This window comes from Dendropsophus ebraccatus, chromosome 10, assembly GCF_027789765.1.
Source record: "Dendropsophus ebraccatus isolate aDenEbr1 chromosome 10, aDenEbr1.pat, whole genome shotgun sequence".
NCBI classification, from domain to species: Eukaryota; Metazoa; Chordata; class Amphibia; order Anura; family Hylidae; genus Dendropsophus; species Dendropsophus ebraccatus.
The window spans coordinates 56445135-56467893 of record NC_091463.1 but is presented as its reverse complement, the minus strand read 5'-3'; the positions used below and the strand labels follow the sequence as shown (position 1 = coordinate 56467893).

The window sequence follows — 22759 nt, the reverse complement described above, 5'->3', positions numbered from 1 at the left end:
AAAGGCCATGTTCACATCTTTATGAGAATACATGGAATCCATGTCCTATTGTTTACAGAGGAAATCCAAGCTCTTCATGGTGTAGACTATGGGGTTTTTTTCTAAAGAAGATTTGAATTCCACAAAGCCCCAAAAGTGCCATTTATTACCATTCCGAAGTGTCAAAGAGGTGTTGTCAGGGCACTTCAATGCATTTTAGCTGACAGATTCTTTCAAATCAAAAATGCTCAGCAGAAATCCAGGGGTGTGACACAATACATAAAATAAGAGTGTTAAAACTTTTTTTTAATGTAGTATGGATCAGACCATTGACACATTGCTAGGTAAACATAACATACAAAAATCAGTATCTTCATTGAAATAGTACAAAAATAGGGTTAAAGGTATTATATATTTTGTTATTTGACTTACTTTATATGATCGTAGGTTATTCCAGAGTGGAAAAAGCAGGAATGGGACCCAAAAAGACCACACAGATATGCAGGAATTTTCCATTTCCAGTTCTGGTGTTTGGGAAACTGGGTTGATGTTGTCATTGATGATCGGTTGCCAAGCATAGACGGGAATTTGATCTACTGCCATTCCAATATGAAGAATGAATTCTGGAGTGCACTACTTGAGAAAGCGTATGCCAAGTAAGAACCTTCTAAAGATATCAAAGCTGAAATAGATCCACAACTCTTCTAAAAAGTAAATGGTCTGTTTGTTTCTTTTTCTAACAACCAGGGTTTTAGCAGGTGAAGTACAAAATGGCTGAAGTTCTTATACCAAACTAACGTGTTGTTTATCTGCATTAGTCTTAGGTCCATTAAAGCTAATATGTCATTAAAAAAAAAACACCTATTGTTTAAATCAACTTTTTATGCTGAATATGTTTGTTAAAGTTTTTTATTTTTTAATTCTAAATTCTTGCAGTTTTAATCTGGCCACTAGGTTATTAATATGTTTACACTTTCTTTCTAGTAGAGAGTCAAAGAGGTGCTAACTCTCATTAAGGAGAGTTCATCAAAAAGACGTGTGGGGACTTACAGACCATTGCATAAGCAGAGATGTCCCTTCAAGTCAATTCAAATCTAGTTGTCTTAGAACATTGACTAGGGATTTTATGCCAAGCCAAACAATCTCTCCAAAAGGAAAGATTTCCCATCTGCAGACAGCTGTTTCGGGCATTGTTGCCCCTCCTCAATGCAGAGCAGAGTATTGGCTGGCTATTCAGAGGTCTATCCATGTGGGTCAAAGGGGTAATAACTCTCATTAAGAGTTGTGTGGAGACTTGCTGCTCCACTGAGAATTCTTTAAAGAAAGGATATGCAAAGAGGTGTGAGAGCTACTTTGCATATCCTTTCTTTCTTGTAGAGAAAACCTTTTAGCTGTCTCATTAATATCATTACATGTAGGATTTCAATGAAAGCCAAGGCCTTCTCAGGCGTCAAGTATCAATATGATGCCAGGAGAGCTAAAAGTGTTTAAATCTTTGTGGGACTTTACTAATAAAGCTGCACAGCTGTATCAGTACACTGCCGCAATGATTTAAACATTTTCATACACTCTTCTATTAATACATGACACCTGGAGGGATGTGAGTTCACTGCACAGCTTCGAGCTCTGTAAACTCTGTGGATTATGGAGCATGAGAAAAAAGCCTAACACCTATATATAGATAAGGGAGGATCCCCTATTGATGATAGGTTATGGTCACAGGACTCCTCCTCCACAATGACATCTGCATAGGTCACACAGCATGTCTACAAACTTTTCCAAAGTCCATAATTTTCTATGTCCATGTACCTGTTGTAAAGCATATCTCTAAATGCTGTTATGATGGAAAACTGTGAATAAGAGCAGTTTTGGGGGAGATGAGATGAAGGCTATGGCTGCTGGTGCAGAAAAAGTGTTGATGGACATATACACCTACACCTGTCTTAACCTAAAACATCTGCATCTCCCCAGGTTGGCTGGATCATACGAAGCCCTTGATGGTGGCAGTACAGCTGATGCCATTGTGGATTTCACAGGGGCAGTTGCAGAAAGTATTGACTTGTCAGATACCAAATACAAAGCTAATATAACGGCACAGACAAATTTGTTTGAGGATCTTCTAAAAGTTTATAAAAGAGGTGGACTGATCTGCTGTCATCTAAAGGTATTGTAATACTTCTAAGTGCATATCCCTATGGATTTTGATACCTGATTCCTATTGGTAAGATCTTTTTGCTTTTTGATAGACCAGGATTTTTCAAAACAAGTGCACCTTATTACAGTTGTTTGTCAAGCAATGGCGCATGAGTATAAGCAGGTATATGTAGTCAACTGCCTAGTCCATGTTCATAATTTAGAACAGAGATGTACACCCTTCAGTTCATATGATCATCATGGCTGTGACCTGATAATTATATGTTTCACTGGAAAATCTAATACAGTAATAGTTATAATTACCCTCCACTATAGTGGTATGATACACGTGGCAGGAAAATTTCTGCAATCTCGTCATCCTCTTTAGCGGCTACTACGGGGCCTGCCGCATCCGGGGCCCATTCCTCCATTACACTGGGCCTCCTGAGCTGTCATCATACTACCAAGGGAGACACTATGTACTGGGGGTAGGATACTAGGGGAAATGCCTATTTTGGGGGACACTATCTACGGGTGATATCAGGAGAGATTAGGGGAGATGTCTTCCATGGGGCACTATCTACTGGGGGAGGGGATACCAGGGCATGGCCGTTTCTAGAGGCGGGCGGGCCGGGCACGCACGGGGCACCGACAGCTTGGGGGCGCTGGTGGCACCCCCGGACAGCTGGCCGGCTGCCTGCCTCATCGCTCGCCCCGGCCGCCCGCCTCATAACTCACCCCGGCCGCCCGATCAGCTGATCTCTCAGCTCCCCCCTCCCGGACCGCGCTCCTCCAAGCGCTCAGCACCTGTCAGGCTGCCGCCCCCCTCACACATCCTCTCCCTCTAGCAGGCCCAGTGACGTCATATGAGCGAGCCTGCTGGATGGAGAAGATGTGTGCGGGGGCGGCGGGGGCGGCCTGCTCCTCCTTGGCTGAAGAGGAGACAGGGACCCGCTGGATGTTGCTGTAAGGTGAGTGTAATGTTTGTTTGTGTTTTTTTTTTTTTTTGGGGGGGGGGGGAAGCACAAGGGGATTATTAATATGGTGACAGAATAGGTGGGATAATTACTATGGGGGGGCAGGGGGATATTACTAAAGGGGGGAGCACTTTGAAATATAATAACTTGGGGGGGAGCGGGATATTACTAAGGGGGAGAGCACTTGGGAATATTACTAAGGGGGGAACAGGGGGATATTACTAAGGGGGGAGCACTGGGGGATATTACTAAGGGGGGAACAGGGGGATATTACTAAGGGGGGAGCACTGGGGGATATTACTATGGGGGGGACAGGGGGATATTACTAAGGGGCAGAGCACAGGGGTATATTACTAAGGGGCAGAGTACAGGGGTATATTACTAAGGGGCAGAGAACAGGGGGGTATATTACTAAGGGGCAGAGAACGGGGGGATATTACTAAGGGGCAGAGCACAGGGGGATATTACTAAGGGGCAGAGCACAGGGGGGTATATTACTAAGGGGCAGAGCACAGGGGTATATTACTAAGGAGCAGAGCACAGGGGTATATTACTAAGGGGCAGAGAACAGGGGGTATATTACTAAGGGGCAGAGCACAGGGGGATATTACTAAGGGGCAGAGCACAGGGGTATATTACTAAGGGGCAGAGAACAGGGGGTATATTACTAAGGGGCAGAGCACAGGGGGATATTACTAAGGGGCAGAGCACAGGAGTATATTACTAAGGGGCAGAGCACAGGGGGATATTACTAAGGGGCAGAGCACAGGGGTATATTACTAAGGGGCAGAGAACAGGGGGTATATTACTAAGGGGCAGAGCACAGGGGGATATTACTAAGGGGCAGAGCACAGGGGTATATTACTAAGGGGCAGAGAACAGGGGGTATATTACTAAGGGGCAGAGCACAGGGGGATATTACTAAGGGGCAGAGCACAGGAGTATATTACTAAGGGGCAGAGCACAGGGGTATATTACTAAGGGGCAGAGCACAGGGGGATATTACTAAGGGGCAGAGCACAGGAGTATATTACTAAGGGGCAGAGCACAGGGGTATATTACTAAGGGGCAGAGCACAGGGGGATATTACTAAGGGGCAGAGAACAGGGGGGTATATTACTAATGGGCAGAGCACAAGGGGATATTACTAAGGGGCAGAGCACAGGGGGATATTACTAAGGGGCAGAGCACAGGGGGATATTACTAGGGCAGAGCACAGGGGGATATTACTAAGGGGCAGAGCACAGGGGGATATTACTAAGGGGCAGAGAACAGGGGGTATATTACTAAGGGGCAGAGCACAGGGGGATATTACTAAGGGGCAGAGCACAGGAGTATATTACTAAGGGGCAGAGCACAAGGGGATATTACTAAGGGGCAGAGCACAGGGGGATATTACTAAGGGGCAGAGAACAGGGGGGTATATTACTAATGGGCAGAGCACAAGGGGATATTACTAAGGGGCAGAGCACAGGGGGATATTACTAAGGGGCAGAGCACAGGGGGATACTACTAGGGCAGAGCACAGGGGGATATTACTAAGGGGCAGAGCACAGGGGGATATTACTAAGGGGCAGAGAACAGGGGGTATATTACTAAGGGGCAGAGAACAGGGGGATATTACTAAGGGGCAGAGCACAGGGGGATATTACTAAGGGGCAGAGAACAGGGGAATATTACTAAGGGGCAGAGCACAGGGGGATATTACTAAGGGGCAGAGCACTGGGGGATATTATTAAGGAGCAGAGAACAGGGGGTATATTACTAAGGGGCAGAGCACAGGGGGATATTACTAAGGGGCAGAGAACAGGGGGATATTACTAAGGGGCAGAGCACAGGGGGGTTTATTACTAAGGGGCAGAGCACAGGGGTATATTACTAAGGGGCAGAGCACAGGGGTATATTACTAAGGGGCAGAGAACAGGGGGTATATTACTAAGGGGCAGAGCACAGGGGGATATTACTAAGGGGCAGAGCACTGGGGGATATTATTAAGGAGCAGAGAACAGGGGGGTATATTACTAAGGGGCAGAGCACAGGGGGATATTACTAAGGGGCAGAGCACAGGAGTATATTACTAATGGGCAGAGCACAAGGGGATATTACTAAGGGGCAGAGCACAGGGGGATATTACTAAGGGGCAGAGCACAGGGGGATATTACTAGGGCAGAGCACAGGGGGATATTACTAAGGGGCAGAGCACAGGGCGATATTACTAAGGGGCAGAGAACAGGGGGTATATTACTAAGGGGCAGAGAACAGGGGGATATTACTAAGGGGCAGAGCACAGGGGGATATTACTAAGGGGCAGAGAACAGGGGGATATTACTAAGGGGCAGAGCACTGGGGGATATTATTAAGGAGCAGAGAACAGGGGGGTATATTACTAAGGGGCAGAGCACAGAGGGATATTACTAAGGGGCAGAGAACAGGGGGATATTACTAAGGGGCAGAGCACAGGGGGGTATATTACTAAGGGGCAGAGCACAGGGGTATATTACTAAGGGGCAGAGCACAGGGGTATATTACTAAGGGGCAGAGAACAGGGGGTATATTACTAAGGGGCAGAGCACAGGGGGATATTACTAAGGGGCAGAGCACAGGAGTATATTACTAAGGGGCAGAGCACAGGGGGATATTACTAAGGGGCAGAGCACAGGGGGATATTACTAAGGGGCAGAGAACAGGGGGTATATTACTAATGGGCAGAGCACAAGGGGATATTACTAAGGGGCAGAGCACAGGGGGATATTACTAAGGGGCAGAGCACAGGGGGATATTATTAAGGAGCAGAGAACAGGGGGGTATATTACTAAGGGGCAGAGCACAGGGGGATATTACTAAGGGGCAGAGAACAGGGGGATATTACTAAGGGGCAGAGCACAGGGGGATATTACTAAGGGGCAGAGCACAGGGGGATATTACTAAGGGGCAGAGCACAGGGGGTATATTACTAAGGGGCAGAGAACAGGGGTATATTACTAAGGGGCAGAGCACAGGGGGGATATTACTATGGGGACAGCACAGAAGGGATTATTACTATGCCGTATGCAGCACAGGGGGATATTACTAAGGGGCAGAGCACAGGGGGGTATATTACTAAGGGGCAGAGCACAGGGGTATATTACTAAGGAGCAGAGCACAGGGGTATATTACTAAGGGGCAGAGAACAGGGGGTATATTACTAAGGGGCAGAGCACAGGGGGATATTACTAAGGGGCAGAGCACAGGGGTATATTACTAAGGGGCAGAGAACAGGGGGTATATTACTAAGGGGCAGAGCACAGGGGGATATTACTAAGGGGCAGAGCACAGGAGTATATTACTAAGGGGAAGAGCACAGGGGGATATTACTAAGGGGCAGAGCACAGGGGTATATTACTAAGGGGCAGAGAACAGGGGGTATATTACTAAGGGGCAGAGCACAGGGGGATATTACTAAGGGGCAGAGCACAGGGGTATATTACTAAGGGGCAGAGAACAGGGGGTATATTACTAAGGGGCAGAGCACAGGGGGATATTACTAAGGGGCAGAGCACAGGAGTATATTACTAAGGGGCAGAGCACTGGGGGATATTATTAAGGAGCAGAGAACAGGGGGGTATATTACTAAGGGGCAGAGCACAGAGGGATATTACTAAGGGGCAGAGAACAGGGGGATATTACTAAGGGGCAGAGCACAGGGGGGTATATTACTAAGGGGCAGAGCACAGGGGTATATTACTAAGGGGCAGAGCACAGGGGTATATTACTAAGGGGCAGAGAACAGGGGGTATATTACTAAGGGGCAGAGCACAGGGGGATATTACTAAGGGGCAGAGCACAGGAGTATATTACTAAGGGGCAGAGCACAGGGGGATATTACTAAGGGGCAGAGCACAGGGGGATATTACTAAGGGGCAGAGCACAGGGGTATATTACTAATGGGCAGAGCACAAGGGGATATTACTAAGGGGCAGAGCACAGGGGGATATTACTAAGGGGCAGAGCACAGGGGGATATTATTAAGGAGCAGAGAACAGGGGGGTATATTACTAAGGGGCAGAGCACAGGGGGATATTACTAAGGGGCAGAGAACAGGGGGATATTACTAAGGGGCAGAGCACAGGGGGATATTACTAAGGGGCAGAGCACAGGGGGATATTACTAAGGGGCAGAGCACAGGGGGTATATTACTAAGGGGCAGAGAACAGGGGTATATTACTAAGGGGCAGAGCACAGGGGGGATATTACTATGGGGACAGCACAGAAGGGATTATTACTATGCCGTATGCAGCACAGGGGGATTACTATATAGGGACACAGGTGGGATTATTACCATATGGGGGGTACAGCAGGGGATCCTACATACAGGGGGTAACCCACATAGCTACTGCACAAGACACAAAAAAAGTGGAAGTTGTAAAAGTGCGGAGCCTAAAATGTTTGTCTGGCAGGTTCAAAAGAGATGAATTGTAGCTGGAAGAAATCGTCTGGGCCAGATGGAGAGGAAAAGGGAAAGTGACGCCTCAGATCAAAGAAGACTTCACCTGTGAGTTACTGAATGACTTTTTAGCCCCAATCTGAAAAGGGTTGAACAACACTGCACTAAGCCATAATACACACACTACTTCTCCCTAGTAACAACCGCCACTGCACCTTCTACCCCCCCCCCCCTTCGACATCACTTGAGGGGGGGGGGGCGATTTTAGCAAGATTCGCCCTGTAGTTCAAATTACCTAGAAACGGCCCTCTACCAGGGGATATGCCTAACATATGCTATCTACTGGACAGAGGGCTAACAAACAAGGGGATTACCTACAGTGGGATAGGGAGAAGAGGGGGAACCAATCAAAAGTTTTCTATGGGGCCTGCCCTTTCTAGTTACGCCCTGAGTTGTGGTGGATCCATGCCTGGCTTTGGTTTGGTTTTGAGGTGTTGCTTTTGCTTCCTCAGGCTCTTCAAGGCTTCTCTTACTGTTTTGCAGTGTGGTTCTTCCCCCTTCATGCCAAAGGTCATTGATGCATGGATGTCCAGGTCAAATTGAACAGGGCTGGTTGGGACACAGTGTAAGTGATTGGGACCCCCGCAGCCATGCCTATCCTGTTACTGACCTCTTTAAACGTTGCGATCGCTATGCATTGCCGCATTTAAGGCATCAATGACAAACAGCTGCATAACCGCGGCGACACTGATGTGTTTTGGACCGCTTACAATAATAGCCCCTTTATTGCAGAAATGTATATATACGTTCCTACTGCACGGGGCATGTGCAATAAATAGGTGTTGTGGATGTGAAGGGGTTAAGGTCCCCATTTATCTTCAATTACCAATGGCCAATGATCATCCATCCATTTAGTTATGTCTCCTATCCGGTCCCTGTCCTCCCCATATACAGCACAGCCAGGCGATCCTGTGTTCTCTCTCAGAACAAAGGAGTCAGGCAGGGATTTCCCATCATGCCGTCACGTCAGCAGGAGTGAGCCTGCCACGTCACATCCCAAGTTCCGTCTCAAGACCAGGAGACAGGCTGGGACCAGGGACTGGAGTGGCAGAATTTGGACGGCAGCAATGGGGTCGGGGAGGTAAGTGAATATTATTATTTTCATCCACCCCCTCCCTCGGTGTTTTGAAAAAATGGGTCCCGGATGCAAGTCTCTTTTAAACCTTTCCTTTTTTTTTTTTAAATATAAACATTACACTGTAACCCCCTGGTCCCAACCCTAATTGTGAGAATGATAAAATTGGTCATGAAGTATAAAGTATGTTGTATTGTGTTAGAAACTTTGACTGGATTGTATTGGTCATATCCTCTTGTGTATGCTGGAAATGGGTGAACATAATCAGACGGATAAGTAAATCTGCCATCCTCATCCTGGTGTCTCTATGAAGTTACTATTTGGATATTAGAATTGCAGAAAGCAAAGTCCTTCATACAATCTTCCTGTATAACCTCATGTCCTTTTGACATTGAATCTATGTGCACATAACTTTTCTGCCTCCATGTGTATCCTCCATACGTGTCATGCCTCCATATTGTGTTTATACATGTATTATTAAAGTAGTATGATATTAAGGCAGTAGTTTGCTTTTATTTTACTGTATGTGAACATCAAGGTCTTTCATTTATGTAATTTTGTGATTCTGCGCACATGTGCTCATGTAAGTCTACTTGTGTGCCTCGTGTGCATAACACTAAACTGTGTGACAGATTTATTGAGTCTTATTTATAATTCCATGATATTTGCATGCCCCATGGTATTTGGAGAACTCAGTAGAACCCTTCTTTCTTACATCTCATTGAAGTTTTTATGGTTTGTTTTGCCAAAATTATATTCCGTGTCTGTCATTTGTATGTGCTTTGCATTGCCAGAATGATGTGGAATATGTTTATAGAGAAGATAAGATGCTAATATAATAAATGTTGGGTATATGATTAACTGGAAAAAAAAGATTTAGGAATATTAAAATCTGAAATGATCATAGGTTATGAATTGGTAAGAAGATTTCCTTATAATAGGTTAATAAAATGCAGTAGACTAAAATGGTGCGTTTACACAGAGAGATTTATCTGACAGATCTTTGAAGCCAAAGCCAGGAACAGACTATAAACAGAGAACAGGTCAAAAAGGAAAGACTGAGATTTATCATATTTTCAAATCCATTCCTGGCTTTGGCCTTAAAAATCTGTCAGAAAAATCTCTGTATAGACGCACCATATGTCTGTGTTTGCTTTACATCAGCTGCAAACAATTCACATTACTTCTAACAAATCAGTGGTGTACATTCCAGATCTGTAATATGAACAGTCTCTAGATAAAAGGATAAAAAAAAGTCTGGACATTCCACTATAGTTCTCCAAACTCTTTGTCTTCCCATTTATCACTCAGCACTTACAGTACTTGCTGTATAATTTGCTTGGTAATAGATGTTAATCATAGAATCAATATCAACATTATTGTAACTATTATATATTTTAATTCCTGGTGACCATATAGTTACATTTTATGAAAAAAAAAAATCTGTTGTTTTGGTGTTCAGCCTTTCCTAAGTATCTCTCTTATTGAGTTGGGTCTACAGACATGACAATTGTAAAATTTATAGGACTATATTAATTATTTATAGAAATCCAGCATACTAAACAACTGTTCCTCACTGTCTTCAGGACGCCTCCTCCAGAGATATGCAGGCCGTGAATCCAATGGGACTGATAAAAGGACATGCATACTCAGTAACTGGCATAAAGAAGGTGACTCTGGGAGAGAAGACCCTTTGCTTTGGAAAGACCACCAAACTATTCATGATTAGAATGAGGAATCCATGGGGACACAGGGAGTGGAAAGGCACTTGGAACGATGAGTATGTACAGTAAAGATAATTTTCTAATGTAGACCTCATAAACAAGTCTCCTGAACATTGTAGCAGAATATGATACTGACTGTGCAGTATAACATTAGTGCTAGGATGGAAAACTGGTAAGTATTGGTATAAACCTTTATTTAAAACAGATGTCACATTGTATTAGTCCTGCCAAGTGAAACAGCAAACTTCATACCTTGCTAAGCCACTTGCATGGAAATCAGTCGAGCTGATATAGTGTATACAATCCCTGTATTTACTTCTCTTTATCATGCATGCCTAAAGGAAACTTCTTCCTTGAAAGCCAAAGTCAACTGCAAACAATTATAGTTCTCCTTAGAAAGAACACCGGTACAAGGTATCTCTTTTTGTTTTATCTCTAAGATCCGAAGAGTGGAAAAAAGTGAGCAAATCGGAGAAAGTGAAGCTTGGACTGACTGTGCGAAACGATGGCGAGTTCTGGTGAGAGTGGGGCTCCAACAATATACTGCTATATACAGTACAACATGTTGGATATCTGTATTTTTATCCTTTAACATTTTCTTGTTCTTTCTTAGAGGTTGGTATTTTTGACACATTTGAATAAATTGTAACTAATGTTCTGTATGCCAAGATATATAGAAGGATTGGTATATAAAAGCCTTAGCACATATGCCTAGCGTACGAATAGGCAAGGGTCATTATCTGTCATAAAATGGCGGACACCCACTAAATTTTAAGTGTGTGTGAACATAAACTTTCTGTGTTTTTAGCAAAAAAGAGACTGAAAGGCTAATACTTCATATGGCTTTGTGTGCTGCCATCATTCGATGACTTCATGATGAGTTGGCGTTGTTCTCTCTTTCCTGTAGGATGACGTTCGAGGACTGGTGTAATAATTTCACCCATGCCGATGTGTGTCGTATCATAAACACTTCATATCTAAGCCGACACAAAACATGGGAGAAGGGGGAGGCTCAAGGAAAATGGACAAGAGATGATGATGTCTTGCTGAATCGCTCCGGAGGATGCTTCAATAATAAAAGTACATTTTTTCAGAATCCACAGGTGACTATAAGCCTGTTGATTAGACAGAGCTTATAATATGGTGGCAATGGTCTGCCTAGAGCAGGCATGTCCAAACTTTTTTCGAAGAGTGCCAAATTTGATGAAGTGAACATGTGCGAGGGCCGACCATTTTACATGCTACATGCTATATGCTTTATAACACAGGCAGATAATAGCAAGCTGGATACCTGGGGGGCCGTAAAAGTTGGGAACGCGGGCCGCAAATGGCCCTCCAGCCGGACTTTGGACATGCCTGGCCTAGAGAGTCTGCATGAGGAAGAAAGACAAAAAATTTACAGTCATACACAATAAACAAATCACTGTAGGTATTTTGAGATTTCCTACATTTTAGGATAGATGGCATACAATAGGGCACTTACTGTACAGCTGACCTATGTGGGATATCCAGCCCTGCACTTCTTAAGTTAAATCAGTTATGACTTTTTTTTATTATACACATGACCTATAGTCAATCCAAACAAGGCTTTTCGACGCTCATTCTAGTGGTTGGTCAGGGTCTGAACATTCAGATCCTAACCAATAAAAACTTTTGTCATTGTCTTTATGACAAGTGACAGGTACACTATAAGCATTGCCACTGAGAGCACACATTCATTGGGTCGTGCACTCTGTAGTTTATGATTTGTCACTAAGTGTACAAAACATTGCCCGGATTAAATCTGCAACATTCTGAAAAATCTGCTTCTGAGCGGAGCACATTTACTAGGCCAGATGCTCCAATATGTATGCCTTGTCATTCACTGAACAAATTTGTCTTAAGAAATGTCTAATGTTCTACAGAAACAAATACCAAAAATAATTGGATTTGGATCAAACCAATTCCCTTGACTGTAGTGCATACACTACTTATTAAGGAAACAAAATCAGAACTTTGTTCAAGGCACCGCTTGTTTGTCTTCCTTGCTATTTATTTTGTCAGAAATCTTGACCAATGGCAATTTATCATATTTGTGCATAAAGGGAAACTATGAGCAGGTTAGACAAATCTAACCTGCTGATATCTCCCTATTGCGCACTGGATGCTGAGGGTAAGGCCTTAGTCACACGTCCAGTAAAGTTGTCTGTAATTGCGGATCCGTAATCATGGTTCAACTAAAAGCACATTAATTTATATTGGGCTATTACACAATCCATTTTAATTTTGATCCGTAATCCGTTCCATAAAAAAAAAGGACATGTCCTAGTGCGGGTTGTGATTGCGCTAAGGATTTTCAATAGGAGTCTATGGGATCCGTATTTTTTATGGATGTCACATCTGTGACGTCTGCAAAAAGCACGGATCAAACCTATGCAAACTAGTACAATTCAAATTTTATGGAAACGGATGCAATTATGGATGCAAATAGGGATGATTTTATATGGACCACAGAGTAAAAATAGCAGGAGGTTTTTGCGGTTCAGAAAAATTACTGAACGTGTGAATGAGGCCTAAGTTTCTTACCTTCATCCTCTGCGTCATTTCAGTGCAGTTTGAAGTTAAATCCCTGAGCTAGTAAGGAGGTTTGGTGTACTGGGTGCGAGGCTACTGCCTCCAGTGCACCAGTCCGCCCCCTGCCGGCCGGCCCCTTCTAACAAATAGCAGAGTGGGCCAGCCAGGAGCAGGCTGGATCTGCTAACTTGGGGCAGTATTCCACCACTGCACCAGACTGTCTTATTAACCTATAGATTTAAAGGGGTTATCCAGCGCTAACATTGCCACTTTCTTCCAGAGAAAGCCCCACTCTTGTCTCCAGCTTGGGCGGTGTTTTCCATTGCTGCTCAGTTCCATTGAAGTGAATGGAGCTTAATTGCAAACCGCACCTGGACTGGAAAAAAGAGTCGTGTTGAAAGAAAGTGGCCATGATTTTGTAGCACTGGATAACCCCTTTAACTACAATCTGTACAATAGGGACATATCAGCAGGTTAGATTAGTCTACCCTGCTGATAGTTTCCTTTTAAAGGGCTTATGCAGGATGAGAAAAACAGTATCACTCCTGTTCCCAGTTTGTGTGTAGTATTCAGTTCAATGGAGTGTAACTGCAATACCATGAATAAAAAGGAGACAAGAGTGGTGCTGTTTCTGGAAAATAGAAAAAATCAGCTATGTTTTCCTTATTCTGGATAACCCTGTTAGATATAATGAACAGGCATGGAAAAGAACTGGTCTCCCTCTAGGAGCCACTATTCTAAATGGTACCAGTACGAGTTAATTGTAAGGTATTTACCACAGTGAGAACACCCATAATCTGTGCATTGTAAATTAAAGAGTTAAAACTAAGTGAATCCACCTCGGTGCTTACAGTACAAAACTTACAAAGCAAGCACCTAGGCAATTCTTCAGGGACTCATTAATATTGCAGGATTGGGTCTTTGTAACTGAAAAACTAAACATCCTCTCTATAGTAAGACTCTGTACACATCATCTCATTTCCCCATACTTTGTTCTCTTTTATTTTTCAGTACATATTTGAGGTGAAGAAAGAAGATGATGAGGTGCTGGTTTCTCTGCAGCAGGAGGATCAGCGAATACACAAGAAGTTTGGGAAGGGAGATAGTTTCATTATTGGCTTTGAAATTCTCAAGGTAGAAAACATAAGAAGCTCTGTCTGTATTTGTATGTGTGACATGGATTCTGTAGAGAATTCCCAAAAGGATTGTTAAAAACTGAAACAAAATATCAGATAACAAGGCAGAATAACAGCGAGCGTGTGTTCTGAGCCGGAACATGTGTCAGAACCTGTTATCACCCTGTAATCCCAACATTATAGACCTGTAACCGGTAACACCTATGGTGTGTAAATAGTGTGTCGCTGTAAAAGAATAGCACATCTAGATTGTATAACAAATCACAGTGGGATTCATTGTACAATTGGCCCATGTACTCAATACATTAGTAATAATGGTTACAAAAGTCTAGCAATAATTTGTTATGTTGTATTATAAACATATCTTTTCTACACTATACTAATGCATCAATTGCCAATAGCCTCAGTGCCTATATAGCATCAACATATTTTACATTCATATGCATTTACTTCATTTACTCTACACTTACAAAATAGAGATGGATTATGAAAACCACATTGTGTGAACATAGTCTACACCCAGGGTAGGGAACCTTGGCTCTCCAGCTGTTGCAAAACTACAACTCCCCTCATGCCTGGACAGTCAAAGCTAAAGTTTTGGCTTTCTATGCATGATGGGAGTTGTAGTTTTGCAACGGCTGGAGAGCCAAGGTTTCCTACCCCTGCTCTACAAGTTAGACATATGAACAATGAGGGAGATTTATCAGACATGGTGTAAAGTGAAACTGGCTCAGTTGCCCCTACCAACCAATCAGATTCCACCTTTCATTCCTCACAGACTCTTTGGGAAATGAAAGGTGGAATCTGATTGGTTGCTAGGGGCAACTGAGACAGTTTCACTTTACACCATGTTGATAAATCTCCCCCTATATGTATACCTTTTATCACTGTAACACGGTGTCATATGTGTGTTTCAAAACTGTACAAAACACTGATGTGAAAAATGGATACACTGTGTGCAAGGACAGTCAGCTAACAGCATAAACATATGCCAACCTACAAAATGCCAGAACCCATAGCCAATGTGATAAAATATGTATCTTTATAAGTACACAAATAATGATAGCAGAAAATTCAAACAGATTATTATGACAGTATCCCCCAAATAGAATATCATTAAAAATCTATTTTAGTAATACAGTCCAAAAAGTTAAATTTATATATTCTTTAGATTTATTACACATACAGAGATCCATGATCGTGAAAACAGCTCATGAAAATGTAAAAGTGTCAGTAACTTACCTGACCGCGCTCCAGCGTCGTCTGGTCCGGCTGGAGCGCAGCGCCGCCCTCCTCGGCAGGGCCGGGTGACGTCACAGAGACCCGACGGCGTCCCTAGTAACCAGGGGAGCCGCGGGTCTCGCATCAGTGAGCGCCGCCCGGCCGAGCAGCTGAGTGCTGTTGGACTCAGGCTGAGTGACGGATCTCTCTGCCACTCAGCCTGCAGTGCACCAGCTGCTATGTGTCTGGATTCAGGAGGCCGGACCAATCAGCCTTTGGTCCGGACTCCTGGTCCAGTATAAAGTGTTGTCAGTACCAGCCTCTAATCGCTGGCTATTAGTTGTTTCTGAACCCAGCTCCCCAGTTCCTTGTATTCTGCCCTATCCTTCCTCTATTGTCTTGCCTGGATTTTGACCTTTTGCCTGACCCCTGACTCTCCGTTCGGTTCCGATTTTGTACTGCGTTGCTCGTTTGGTTTCTGACTCGGCTAGTTTACTCCCCGCATTGTGTTTGTCTGTCTGTGTTTTATGTTTTGCACGTATACAGCATAGGGATTGTCTTCGTGGTTGTCCGCGACCGCCTAGGGTCGACCGAGGCAAGTAGGCAGGTGACAGTGGGTGGGGTAAGATTCAGGGCCCACTGTCAAGTGTCTTGTCTTCACCTGCTATTCCTGACAAAAAGTTAATATATCAGAAAATTAAAATTTTGTGAACAAGTGAAATATTGAAGGCTGATGGTGTCACATTATAATCAGATAATCAACAGTAGGTTTCCTAATCCTTAAAATGGTCCCTGCGTCTGGGTCAGTAGCTACGCAATCATAAGGATGACTGCTGACTTGACAGTTGTCCAGAAAGCAGTGATTGTCATACAGTAGGTAATAAGTCAAATGCTCCTGAAGTCCAGGACATGGCAAAGCTCACATCTTCAGGACCGTTCCTTAAATAGAAAATAAAGGTTGGCCATAGAGCACCCCTTTTTCTTGGGCTAAGCAGGCCAGTTCTTCCTAGCAAGTACAGCTGATGCATTAAAGCCACTCTGTACCCACAATAGCTGCTTTTAATCCAAGATCTGTCCTGGGGTCCATTCAGCAGGTGATGCAGTTATTGTCCAAAAAAAACCCAACTTTTAATCTTGCAGCCCTGTGCCAAATTGGTGGGGCATTCATAATGGTGAAGACGGCGGGGAGGAGGGACGGAGGGGTGTTGCAGGCCTAGGGCACAGACACTCTAGGCCACGCCAATTTGACACGGGGCTGTAAGTTAAAAAATTGTTTTTTTAGGACAACAACTGCATCACCTGCAGAACGGACCCTAGGACAGATCTTGGATTAAAAGCAGCTATGTGACGGTACATGCTGATTGTGGGGGGGGTGGGGGGGGGGGGGGGGCGGGGGGCAGATTGTGAGTACTGAGTCGCTTTAAGGGTCCTGACCTGGTCAGCTACCTTAAACATCACAACCTCTGTCCTCTTCCATCTTGTGAGTTACACACTGCTATGTATTGTGGACTGTCAAAGTACCAAGTACAGTATATCCTTCATATACAGCATGTCCTTCCTATTATTGTCGAATCTTGGTCTCACCCTTATGGGGTGTTTAAATTTGGGAGCCAAACACTATACGTATTTTGGAGCAGAGAAAAATAACTCATTTCAGTTCTTTACCTAGGTGGAACAAAATAGACGCTATAGAATTCACAAGATGCAAGGACAAGAAAGAGCTGCATCCCCTCCCTACATGAATCTGAGGTCCATTTTTCTGAGGAAGGTATTAAAGAAAGGTAGATACGTCATCATTCCTACAACTTTTCATTCTGGAGTTACCTGTGAATTTAACCTCAGACTCTTTACAGATGAACCGTCCAACTTCAGGTACTTGAAAGTACACAACCTGAAAATGTTTTTGTGTTTGCTTATTATCATACAATTTACACAGAAGTATAGGATATTCTTCATAATTGCTGAGAAACCAATGAATCTGTTTTCCATATCTACAAATTTAGTATAAGGATGCTGCATCACCTTGTGGTGACAAATGGTACTGCAGAACAAAATATACAAAATATTAAGTGAAGAAAAAAGTCAAAAACTGTAGTAACAGTAAAATGAATGGAACCTTAGTAACTGTGATGCACTGCACTGCAATAAAGAAACAATATAAGAAGCAATATAAGTTTGTAGAATGTACTACTATGAATATACAGCATTGTAATTACCACTATTAGCCTCGATATTACAATCAGATACTTAGTATTAGAATTGTCCTTCTGACATGTTATTTGATGATTTCCACAGGGAGCTGGTAAAGGATAAGCCCAGTGTATCCTGTTGGAACATCTTCTTTGGATATCCGAAAAGAGTCAGCCAAGTGTTGGTGGCCAGCATAGAAGGAGTGGACCCAAGGACGGAAACAGAAGGTAATTTGGTGAAACAAGGAAACAATAAATTTAGTTTTATTTGCGAATTACTTTCCTGGTGTGTGTTTACACATTCAGGTTTTTAATTACAGTTATCGAACACAAAACCAGGAAGACAGAATTACCTGGAGAGAAATGGAGAATTTGCCACTTTTCAAATCCATTCATGGCTTTCTATTTAGTAATTGCATTTAAAAATCTGATCACATATATACATTCTTAGGCTGGGTTCACCGACTTAAGACACCAGCCATTCTGTGACATGGCCGTGTGTCCGTGAAGTTCATGCCCCTTGTTATTGCAGTACCGGCCGGATTAACTTAATTTCTTTAGAATTGGGATGAGCGCACATTCCGGTATACAGAGAGTATACACTCCAGCCGGGATTCCATAGACTTCACTGCAATGTATATTTTCAATTAATCACGGCCGGTGTTGCAATTTGCAACAACTGTGATTAACTGAAAATATACATTGTGTGAACTTAAAAGTGTATATATCATTTCTTTTCCTTTAGCGTAAATTTGTCTGAAAACCATTTTAATAATTTTATAACATATCATTATAGAGATCTAAAGACCCATGTTTTCTATTAAACATCCACTCTTTTCTCAACTTTGACTCAACAAAACTCCTGGTACATCCCCTCCTCATCTCCAGAATGGACTATTGCAACATCCTTCTGTCTGGTCTTCTATCTAACACCCTTGCTTTCCTCCATCCTTAAGGCTTGTATGACACGGCCCGATCAATATAGTAAACGAGGCCGATCTGCTAGATTACTGAACCTATTACATGGCTTGATTATCGTGCAGCAAGGGCTGCTTTAAAAGTATGATAATAACGTTCATGCATTAATTGTCCATTCTCCCCGGTATCTTCCTGGGTGCTCTTCGCTTCTCGCAGCAACTGGTACAACTTCCGTGTAGAGCTCTGAAGTGACAGACCTCTCAGCCAATCACTGGCTGCAGAGGTCTGGGGTAATACCGGGGAGAGTGGACAATTGCATGAACGTTATTATTTTCTCTACAGTCATCAGCCGTTGGCTGTGAATTGCTGATACAACGTAGTGAAGCGCACCCAGCGGACGATAATTTTAGGTTAGGACCTAAAGACACAATCAGCCATTGAGCGTTGTCATCTGCTGATCATTGACTTTATTACATGGAGCGATGATCTCCTGAATCATGCAGATTACTGCTCTGTGTAATAGGGCCCTAACTATGCCGCCCTACTTATCCACCTCTCACCCGGCTCCTTGGAGTGCTTTTTAAATTTTCATGCTACTATACTGACACAGTGTGTTAGTACAGTAGTGGGAATATTTAAATAGCTTCAGAGCTCCTGACATCATCATTCAGTATGATGCTGGGATCGCCAAAACTGTTTAAGAGTGCTGTCATAACAAAGAACAGTAAAGCAGCCCTCCTGATGCCCTCCAGCTCCAGACCCCCTCTCAGCCAATCACTGAGCAGGCTGTAGCTGAGCAGGGGACCAGAGCTGGAGGGCAGCAGGATGAGCAAGGGCTGGTAAGTATTGCTGCTTTATTGTTTTTACTATAGCAGCTGCTCAGCATCTTAGGTTTTACAAGATACTGTGCAAGATATATTTTACAACATGTTTCTACAAGACGCATTGGAACTCTGGCAGTATGCATACTGCCAGAGTTCTAATGTGTTTTGCCGAAACCCATTGTATATTTCCATTCTACTTTTCATATATTTCGGCCCTTGAAGAGATGCGTAAATGAAATATACAAAAATTAAGTGAAAAAATTCAATAGGTTTCTGTAAGACACATGAGAACTCCGGCAGCATGGGGGAAGCACAGAAATTTAAATACCTCTCCACTAATGTTATTGGCATATTACCCTGGGTAACCTATGTTAAACATGCTATAATTCCAGGAGCCGACCTGTACATTGTTATCAAATGTGAAAATGAGAGTGTTCAATCTGAAGTCTACAAAAATACAAATACAAGCGCTGTTATTGATATGAAGGCAATATTTTACCGTAGGAGAGTGAACAAACCAATTGCCATTCAGGTAATGTTTTATTTAACCAAATATATTTTTTTATATAACAATAGGGAATATTTACTGACTTATATTTATTCAATCTTTATTTGATAGTATTAGGGCCAGTTCACACGGAGTAAAATCCCACCAGCCTCCGTGTCATACAGGCAGTTACTAGTTTACTCTGTGTTAGCTGGCCCTTAAGGCTCTATCGCAAAAAATGTCCTTCCCGTCAAAATTACAGACCCCATTACACATTGGTGGGGTCCCTGAGACGCAGTTAGTGTATGTCATTCGATGGGTTGGGCATTACCATCATGGCTTCTGTTGTAACAGATTCCATGACAGTATAATGAACATTATACAAATTTCTAACAGTAAGTGCACCACAATTTTGGTGCAAAATCACACAACATTGTTTTGCACTGTCTGACAGGCAGACGAAGCTTAGCAAAGAGTGAGTATGATTTTGCATAAAAGGGGGTTTGGTACAAATGTGCACAAATTGGACAAATAAATGCACCGCAAATGCTGCAAAGTCTAAAGGCAAATTAAAGATGATAAAAGCTAAAACTAGATAGTCTAAAGATGCGCCATCTGGGACATTTGTAGAATGTGCTACTCCCAGGGGATACAACTGCATCCAGTCTAGGCAGCGCACTCTGAGTGCACCAGCCTGGTCTGAGATCCTTCAAATGATACTAGACTAAATGGGTCAGTATTTCAAAAACTGCCAACCTTATGGGGTTTGAACCTTGTGGGGTGGAACATCAGCTCTTATATCTCAACTCTGTAGAGATATCTTGTTCACATGGGCCAATATTCTTGCAGAGCTATTCTTTTTTCATTTAATTTGTTCACATTGCTGCATTGTTTACTGACTCACTGGATAGTATATAAATCCCAAAGGCAATAACTCAGCGTAATGTATTTAGACAGTATTTGCTGCATGAATTTAGCATAAAACCAGTTTCTTGTATTTTGACCCTCAGGTCTGGAGAAGAAAGATCATGAGTGACCAGTTCCTGGGCCAAGTGCTCCTAGCTGCTTCGCCAAATGACCCAGTAGAAGAGCAGAGTCTCCAGCTGCACAACAAGGATGGGCGAGCAACACAGGAGATGCCAGGCCGGATAAATGTCAAGGTTGTCTCCTCTGATGACCTGCTTGACCTGTGAGTGTGAGAGTCTCCCGGACACAGACAGAGCTGCGAGCTAAAGACTGTCTGACATGCCTGAGTAGATGACGTCTTCTCAGTTGGCATGCACAGGCTCTAGTGAGATGTATTGGCGCACAGTGTTTTTAAGTCATCTTGCAAGAACACAGAAATAAATTCTGTACTCTAAAACATCAAGGTTTATGCCAGACAGATAGTAGGGATCCTAAAATATTGGCAGCAACAAAAATCCTGATTATATCCTAGTTTTATCCCGCAGTACTCACTGTGCCTTATACTTTATAGCTGGTGTTCATAGCATCTAATTATCTTCTATCAGCTTATTTTCCAGCCTGGAACCACAGTATATTAAACAGGTACTGTAACCAGATACAGTATATAGAATGGTGACACAGGTCCAAGAGCTGCGCTACTTTTACTTGCAAGCTTTCCAATGCCACATCCTTCACTTGCGGCAGTCGTTTTTAGAGAATGACAACATTATGAGTTTCTTTTAGACATAATTGGGGAGATTTATCAGGTCATTGATGACAGATGTGGGTTAGAAACACATTTAACAATATGGCGTTTGGCCAGAGCTATAGATTATATTCAGGTAGACCCCTAGGCCATTTGTTCTACATGTGACACTTTGATATTGCGTAGGAAATGGAGCACCACAGTCACAAACCAAAACTTTTTTTGTTATTTCAGGGGGAAAAAAAATTAATTGATCATTTGCACAATTCCTGTAACAGACTCTGTAAAAGGGTCTGCAGCAAAGGGAACATTAAGCTGTTTTAGGCTATGTTCACACAACGTAAGTTGGGTATTAATCACAACCTATGTGCAGTGCAGTTAGAGGGGATCCCAGCCGGAGTGTATACACATAATATACAGTCCGCCCAGGATCGCTAGTGGCGCCGCGAGAAACTGACATGTCGGTTTCCTGCGCAGCAATTCATTGAATAGCGACCTCAGAGAACCTGTCACTTCACATAATTAAGCATGTGGCTCCGGCCGCATGTTCCATTGTGTGCTGTGGCGAATTGGGATGCGGGCGCGCACTGATGTGCCCGCATCTAAATTCAGAAGAAATGAAGATCATTCAGCAGGTACTGCAGTACCAGCCGGGATGACCTTCAGTAACACCGGCCAGGTCACAGAACGGCAGTTGTTATACTAAATGTGCACACTGTACACTGCATTTTTACAATGTCTGCAGATGAATACACTGAGGGGCTCCCAGACATAAACGTATGATGGATGCCACTTAAAGGGGTTGCCGCATGCAGTTGGAATGCGTCTATACGTTACTGCTGTAAAGGGGTTTTAATGTATGCAGGGATGCTTCAATGTGATCAGCCCCACACACATTGGTGTCCTAGGAAGAGAAAAAAAAAAGTGGAAAAACTTTAAAAAAATGTTATTGGTCATGGTAGGCCATGTAAAATGAAAAAATAAAAAAGACAAAATTGTTTATTTAGTTACTTTGGCTAACAAAAAAAAAAAGTTAAAAATAAAAACGGATGAAAAAATATGTACCCCAAAGTGGTACCAATAATCACAACAGCTCATGCCACATAATAGCCCTCACAAAATATATTATTTTAACCCTTTGCTGTTAACAATTATTGGCACGTGTGACTCCCTTCCTTATACAAGCCATAAAGTGGTGCTCCAATGATTTTTTTTCTTTCAAATCAACAGTTTTCAGAAAGAGCCAGAAAATTGTAATTTATTTCTATTAAAAAGAAAATCCTGTACTTATCAGCTGCTGTATGCCTACGTATTCTTTCCAGTCTTCTTTCCAGTCTGACGTAGTGCTCTCTGCTGCCACCTCTGTCCGTGACCAGAACTGTTGAGAGCCGTAGCCAATCCCCATAAAA

General features: G+C 43.0%; 1 protein-coding gene across 2 annotated transcripts in view; it reads left to right on the top strand.

The window, feature by feature from the left end:
- Positions 1-22268, top strand: part of CAPN6 (calpain 6) — a 52938-nt gene extending 30670 nt beyond the window's left edge. For both annotated transcript variants that reach the window (XM_069942718.1, XM_069942717.1), the window contains 10 exons: positions 427-635; positions 1951-2143; positions 10234-10427; positions 10812-10889; positions 11279-11474; positions 13936-14058; positions 16951-17153; positions 17577-17698; positions 19605-19744; positions 20710-22268. In XM_069942718.1, coding sequence (XP_069798819.1) covers positions 427-635; positions 1951-2143; positions 10234-10427; positions 10812-10889; positions 11279-11474; positions 13936-14058; positions 16951-17153; positions 17577-17698; positions 19605-19744; positions 20710-20892 — 1641 coding nt within the window. In that variant the 3' untranslated portion in view covers positions 20893-22268. The remainder of the gene's footprint in view (positions 1-426; positions 636-1950; positions 2144-10233; positions 10428-10811; positions 10890-11278; positions 11475-13935; positions 14059-16950; positions 17154-17576; positions 17699-19604; positions 19745-20709) is intronic.
- The last annotated feature ends 491 nt before the right edge of the window (positions 22269-22759 follow it).